The sequence below is a fragment of the Raphanus sativus genome, chromosome 9 (assembly GCF_000801105.2).
Source record: "Raphanus sativus cultivar WK10039 chromosome 9, ASM80110v3, whole genome shotgun sequence".
Lineage (NCBI taxonomy): Eukaryota > Viridiplantae > Streptophyta > Magnoliopsida > Brassicales > Brassicaceae > Raphanus > Raphanus sativus.
The window spans coordinates 15,206,049-15,212,836 of NC_079519.1; the positions used below are offsets into that span (position 1 = coordinate 15,206,049).

Here is a 6,788-nt window from a genome sequence, read left to right on the forward strand (position 1 = left end):
GGCGAGGGCTTCGATTTGATATCTTGCTCGTTTTCTGGGTCCTCACGGTTTGAGAGAACGAGCTCTTTGAAGTTTCTAGGCGCCCGGCGACCTGGGCCGGCGCTAGCCGCCCGGCGACGAATCAAACGCTCAGGTACTCCTGCCCGAAAAAAAAAGAGCTGAGATACTCCTGCCCGAAACTGCCCAGATTTAGAATTAAATAATTCTTTATTTAAATACAAAAATTTATTAAAAGACCACATGGCCAACAGAAACTTGCATAATTACAACCCAACCAGGACCATTTCGCGGACCATCCAGACCCGATCTATGAAATTCGGATATCTTTCTCTATAACTTTCGAAATCTTTGTAAGAATTGGTGTGATTGAAAATATTGGTGAAACTGTACATCGTAATAAATCGTCAACAATATTCTGTATATAATACTAAGTTGAACTAAATTTAACTAAATCGCACTTTTAGATTTCAAATGTTTTATTATGTTATTTTTTGGACAGAGTTGTTGTTATTGATATATTTATTGAATTTTGAATTTAAAAAATAGTTTATATGATATAAATAGATTTTGGCCAAACTTAGAAATGTTGTACATATTTAATAAAAGTAGAAATATTGTAAAAAGTAGAAATGTTGTAAAGGTTGATAAAACTAATCTCCAAATGGCTAGTGAAGTTTATTTGTTAAAATAAAAGTAGAAATGTAGTTAATTTGTTAATGATATATTGAAGTTAAAATATACAAAGATTAGTTTATAGAGAGAAACTAGAGGATTGAAACTAGAGACATTACATTAAGTCAAACATAGTGAAAGTAGATAAAACTACATGCCATAAACTCGAGAAATAAACACCACAACTAATCTTCAATTGGCCAGTTGGCAGCTGTCAAGTGAATTTCATTGCAGAAGTCACAAACTTCACATTGCCAGAAACAACGATCGCACTTCCACTGTGTTCTTGATCCATTATAGGAGACTACAAACACCGGTTCTTCTATTGCGGAGCACCAGCAATCATTTGAGAAGATGGGATTCTTTATTCTTTCAAGTAGTGACATAAACTCTTGAGGTTTGTCGTAACCCCAATGGCCTGAGGGTAGCTCAGTCTGGATCATGCAATTCATCTGATGAACAAACTCACGACTAAAGTTAGGATATTTGTGAAACAACCCTCCATCATCTACACTAAACGCTAAGTTCAGCATTCCATCTACAAACTTGGCCAACTCCAATCCTCTCTCAGCAGCAAGATGGATTTTCTCTCTTCCTTCATCAAGTAAATGAAGTTGAAAGAACTCATGCATACCTCGTAGGTAGATGGCCTCTGGATTACCGGCTTGGTAGCACCTAAGTCGGAATGTTCTTACAGCATTAACCTCATCAATCCAATCATTAAAGCCAATGAGATTAGCAGATTGGTAGAAGTAGTCGTCTCTGCCTATTTGATTGAACCCGGAGAAAGCAATTCTAGCACTACCGAAGTCTCGGATGTGGTTTGTTGCTACCTTTGAGAGAATCTTATGGAGGATGGAAGGAGGGACAGATTCCAAGTTGAAGTTCGACATAGAGTACAAGGATGATGAAAAACTTGAGAGATATTCGTTTAATCGAGTAAATGGAAAGATTTACGTGTTATTTATAATAGAGATAAGATTGCATTTACTATCCCACTTAAGGGTGTGATTTGATAGACGGCTTATGACACGACTTCTCACTACAAGTACAGGGAATAAGAACAGTCGTATGTCAAGGAAAAATTTAGTGAAACTAAGTGATTTATGATTGTCTAAATTTATGAAACTAAGAAAAATTTAGTGTAGTTATATAGAACTATGTAAGAATTAACAAATTTAGATATTCTATTGTTTTATATTTTGCAAAACTCTAAATAGAAGCAGAATCGAAAAATTAATTATACGGAGTGGATTATTTAATGATAACAAACAGTATAAGAAATAAAAATTGAAATATTTAGTTTGAGAAAAATCTGTCATTTCATGATTTATGACCTGATTTATGACCATAGCGTCGTGACCCTTGACGCTACACGACTTCTCACGCACGCTTCTGACAGTTTAAGTGAAACTAACTGATATTAATTGTCTAAATTTATGAAACTAAGTAAAATTATATTGAAATTATAGTGTAAATATATGGAACTATGTAAAAATTAAAAAATTAGGTATTATATTGTTTTATATTTTGAAAATAAATATAATATTATGGATTATTTACTTTTTTTTGGTAGGATTATGAATTATTTACTGAGCAAGCAATAAAAGAGATCATAAAAATGGTTGAGAAAAATCCAGTAATTAATGGTATTGATGGACAGAGGAGAGAGTAATCAATGAAGTAATTCATCGATTGAAAAAGTCTCTAATAATAATCATTACACTCGCGACTCTACACTACACTTGCATTGAAACCAAATGTGAAACGTCACAACCCTACACCGAGTTAGTTAAACTACACATCTTCATCATCACCATTGCATTTAGTTAAACTCCAACTCTGCAAAATCTCTCATTTCATCTCAAAGCCCCTCATATCCGAGTTCTATCTTCTCTTCTTTCATCTCTGAGTGAAATTCTCTCATCTCTACAAACAAGATGACAGACTACTACAATAAGCTTTCCCAGATTTCCGAGGCTTCTTATAACCCCAACGTCAAGGCTTGGCGTTTCAGAGTCAAAGTACACAGGGTCTACCCTCTCTATTCCTCGGTTACCAACAGGGTTATGCCTTTCTATTCCTATGTCCTAGCAGATGAAGATGTAAGTGTTTTTTCATCATCTCTCAAGTTTTTCATCATCTCTCAAGTTTTTCATCATCATTTAACTTGATCCTTGTACTTTATTTATGTAGGGGTGCAAGATGGAGATGACCGTTTATGGGGATTATGAAAGTTTTAGAGGCCTCGAAAACAAGGAGGGAGAATGGGTGGAAATCTTTCGGGTAGGAGTTGAACGTTCCTGTGTAGGTTTCAATGCAACTAACTCTCGGTTCAGACTAACTGCTTCGCGACTCACACAAGTCCGCATGATCGATCCTCTGAACAATCGGCTTTTCATGGACTTCAAGAACATCCATGCAATCCCTCACATGTCCCACAGGGAACGAAACTATCCCATAGGTATGAATGCTGCTAAAATAAATATATTCACATATAGTCACATATTTAGTTTCAGAACTTTGTATGACTATGTAGATGTAAGTGAAACTAAGTGAAACGAACTGATTTAGTTGAGTTACACTTATATGGTAGATACAATTGGAGTGGTCTTCAATACCGAAGCCCGTTTCGATGACCCTGCAAGACCAACAATGATTTTTTACATAAGGGACAACATGTAAGTAGAAAGTAACATATGATCCAAGCAAAATTTATTTATATTGTAATTGACACACGTTTTCTTCATTCTGAATAGTGACAGCCAGATTAAATGTGTGGCAACTGGCAAGCAGGCCTATGCCTTCCGGGATGGTCTTGAAAATGTGGAAGGTGGACAGGTGATTGTGGCCCTTAAGATGTGGAAGGTCTGCAAGTGTTGGAGTAAGTGTAGTTTCTGTGGCTAGTTTTGAATATGATAGTGGACTAAAACGTTTACTAAAATCATTTACATTAATACAGATTTATTTGGTCCTCCTGATCTATGGCTTGAGACCGAAGGTGGACTTTCAGACTTCAGGTTCAATCCGCGTTTGACCGAGGTTGAGGACTTCAGGCAGTCTCTACTAAACAGCGACCCTTATGTTCAAAAATATGGGATTGAAGGTCTTGTGTAAATCGTGTTGTTCTCACTGTTATGGTCTTGTGAAAATCTCGTTGTTTCAACTTGTTTCACTTAATCGTTTGAACTTTTGGTTTCACTCAATCTCACTTGTTTCAACTTTTGGTTTCACTTAATCCCTTGTTCCAACTTTTTCGATAGATCAAACCCCATGGTTGTTCAACTTCGCATAACTTAAAAAAACATAGCTTGCAATAATAGTTACTTTTTCGATAGATCAAACAACGATTGTTCAACTTCGCATAACTTAAAAAAACATAGCTTAGCAATAACAGTTAGTTCTAGGAATTAGAATTCTGAGAATTCCAATTACTTTTTGTACATCATAATTCCTAGAACTAAAACGATGGTAAGAAGAACACAACCTCCTGATATCTTTATCATGGGCATCTTTTTGGGACCTTCGCGGATATCTCCTTCGTTCCTTATTGTTGCTTTGAGACTCTGAACTTCTTCTTCGAGTATTCGAACTTGGTAGTCCAGCTGCTGTATCTCATCGGTGAAGGCTTCGTCTACCCATTTGAAGACATGATTGTCGTTCTCGAGCTACATGATTTTTTTTTTAAACGAGTAAGCGTGATTCATAAGCGTTCCATATGTAAACAACAAACGGATGTACCCTCTGTGAAGCCGCAGAGAGACACCGATAATACCGGCGATATGGGTTTGCCGAGCTTCTGGAGATGAGCTCGGTGACGCCAACCCCGCACCAACACCTACTAGGTATCCCCGGAGTTCGTACCCGTCTCCGACCACCGGTCGTGGATGATGAAGAGGCGGACATCTACGTTTTTGGGAGGGGAGGGAGTGAGGTCGAGGAGAGAGATTTAGGGAAGAGAGAGAAAATTAAGATAGCAAATGGGGAAAACCTAAAAAAAGGGTGTTTAATACTTCGACTGAACGATTCTGGGGTTTTAGTAAATTGGGAAGAAGGAAATTAGAAATTCGAAAAGCTGAGCGGGAAAATTAATCCCAGGGTTTTTTCTGTTGTAAGTTTCACCAAGTACTCAGTTTTACAGAAAGCGTCAAAGTTGCACTTTTTAATTATTTCTATTTATCTTAGTTATACTCTACTTAAATTAATGATTTTGTGGTTATACCAATGCAATTATGTTTCCTAAGTTCATTTCCCATACGATCACGTACATATAAACTTGATTTCGTGCCATAGAGTTATCAAATCTAACTCAGTCAGTTTCAGCGATAAAGCTATGACAACACATTGTATTTCCTATACGATTGCTACTAGCAATGAGATGGAATTTTAATAATTTTAATAATTCTTATTAAATCATAATTAACATAACACTACTAATAAACTTAAAGCGTACTACTTCCATGACTTATAAAATTAAATTAAAAACTTTAGAATTTACAATCATGTTATTTAGTTTACATAACGTAGTTATACCTGTTTCACTTAGTTATACAACACACAAATAAAATTTATTTCACCTCACAACGTTCCCATATGATAAAAACACCAAAACCGAAAGTGAAAGGCAAACATCAAAACAGAAAGTGAAAGGCTTAGAACTTAATTTAGAACCTAATTTACATCAAAACTGAAACCGAAAGGTTTACAACATACTCTTCTTCTGTTTCTTGTGGGGATGTTCATCGTCCTCCAAACCTGTTCCCACATTTTCTTCTTCTCCATATCCACTCTCACGCTCACAATAGTTCCTACTACAAGAGCTCTCTCCAACTCTCGACAGTTGCTCGGTTAGTTGAACTATTTGTAATTCTTCGATGTCCTCCACATGCAAAATACTTCTCCTTTCCTCTCTATCCACTGATGTTAGATAAACAAACACATCTTCATCATCCAAAATATACGATTGCCTCTTAGGTTCCACTACCAATGGAATGTAACCCAAATTGAGCCTCTTCGTAAACGGATCTATTCTGATCTTCCTGCATATCCTCTCTTTCAACAACGAATAAGTGATCTCCTCCAACGATGATGTATTAAAGGATATAGCATACAAACGAGCATCGGTTGGAATCCATTCATAATCATCTCCATCCTTAGAATAATGTCCATCATAATCAAAGTGTATGTTCGTCGAAAATGGACACATTGTCTGCAATAAAAACATTTAACCACTTAAAGTTATACTTGTTTTTTCAGTTATACCATTCACGTTATACTTGGTTACACAGTTACACCATCAAAGTTATACTTCGTTATACTTGGTTATACCATGTCACAGAGTTGTGTCAGTAACCAATTAACATTCAATCATTCCTTTCCGATCCTCGATTAGTTCATGAAACCCAAATGAATAAGAATTTTTCAATTTCTGATCCTCATTAGTTCATGAAACCCAAATGAATAAGAATTTTTCAATTAAAACTATAAATTTGGAGTCGAGTCTTCAATTCAAAACCAAATTGTTATCAGCTTTGATTCCCGACATTCATTCAATTATGAGTTCGTCTATGGTGAGATACATACCCTGTATAACGGAATTAATAGCTCGATGATCCAGGATCCAAGCGACGAGATCGAGTTCGATTGCGAGGAAGAACAAAGAGGGAGGGAATGACGAAGTAAAGGAAGTATCGAGTATTCTATTTCATTCTATCGAGTCGATTCCGAGTCGACTCGGGAGGGGCGAGTGGAGGAGAGGAGAGAGAGAGATGAGAGTGGATCAATTACTAATTTATTCATTAAATTGGTCGGGGGTATTTTAGATATTAACCACATTCTTCAAGAGTATGAAAACAGATAAGAGTATAGCAGATCACATGAGAGTATGGTAGATCACTTTTTGCCTCATTAAGAGTACCTGAGCACTTCACTCCCCGGCAACCACGGCCAGCACTAGGGCTGGTCGCCCGGCGACCTGGGTCTCGGCGAGGGCTTCAATTTGATATCTTGCTCGTTTTCTGGGTCCTCACGGTTTGAACGAGCTCTTTGAAGTTTCTAGGCGCCCGGCGACCTGGGCCGGCGCTAACCGCCCGGCGACCACGGGCAGCACTGGGGCT

The 6,788-nt window shown here is 37.1% G+C and overlaps 3 protein-coding genes across 3 annotated transcripts; 1 reads left to right on the forward strand and 2 right to left on the reverse strand.

Moving 5' to 3' along the window:
* Nucleotides 1–857: 857 nt before the first annotated feature.
* Nucleotides 858–1,565, reverse strand: LOC130500093 (putative F-box protein At1g67623). Its single transcript, XM_056994801.1, has one exon. It carries the CDS (start codon nucleotides 1,563–1,565, stop codon nucleotides 858–860), a length of 708 nt encoding a protein of 235 aa, XP_056850781.1.
* Nucleotides 1,566–2,612: 1,047 nt separating this feature from the next.
* LOC108824773 (uncharacterized) lies at nucleotides 2,613–3,789 on the forward strand. The gene is made up of 5 exons (XM_018598163.2): nucleotides 2,613–2,777; nucleotides 2,869–3,136; nucleotides 3,269–3,353; nucleotides 3,432–3,556; nucleotides 3,635–3,789. Exons 1-5 carry the CDS (start codon nucleotides 2,613–2,615, stop codon nucleotides 3,787–3,789), a joined length of 798 nt encoding a protein of 265 aa, XP_018453665.2.
* A 314-nt stretch (nucleotides 3,790–4,103) lies between these two features.
* LOC130500094 (uncharacterized protein At4g04775-like) lies at nucleotides 4,104–4,578 on the reverse strand. The gene is made up of 2 exons (XM_056994802.1): nucleotides 4,414–4,578; nucleotides 4,104–4,340 (listed from the first exon to the last, which is right to left on the reverse strand). The coding sequence occupies exons 1-2, from the start codon at nucleotides 4,576–4,578 to the stop codon at nucleotides 4,104–4,106; spliced, it is 402 nt and encodes a 133-aa protein (XP_056850782.1).
* Nucleotides 4,579–6,788: the final 2,210 nt, after the last annotated feature.

Bases quoted from the DNA above. Each gene is read 5' to 3' on its own strand.
- LOC130500093 (XM_056994801.1), bottom strand. From the start codon at position 1,565: ATGTCGAACTTCAACTTGGAATCTGTCCCTCCTTCCATCCTCCATAAG.
- LOC108824773 (XM_018598163.2), top strand. From the start codon at position 2,613: ATGACAGACTACTACAATAAGCTTTCCCAGATTTCCGAGGCTTCTTAT. The intron at 3,137-3,268 runs GTATGAATGCTG...CTTATATGGTAG, and splicing joins GGAACGAAACTATCCCATAG to ATACAATTGGAGTGGTCTTC. The intron at 3,354-3,431 runs GTAAGTAGAAAG...CATTCTGAATAG, and splicing joins TTTTACATAAGGGACAACAT to TGACAGCCAGATTAAATGTG.
- LOC130500094 (XM_056994802.1), bottom strand. From the start codon at position 4,578: ATGTCCGCCTCTTCATCATCCACGACCGGTGGTCGGAGACGGGTACGA. The intron at 4,341-4,413 runs GTACATCCGTTT...AAAATCATGTAG, and splicing joins TCTCTGCGGCTTCACAGAGG to CTCGAGAACGACAATCATGT.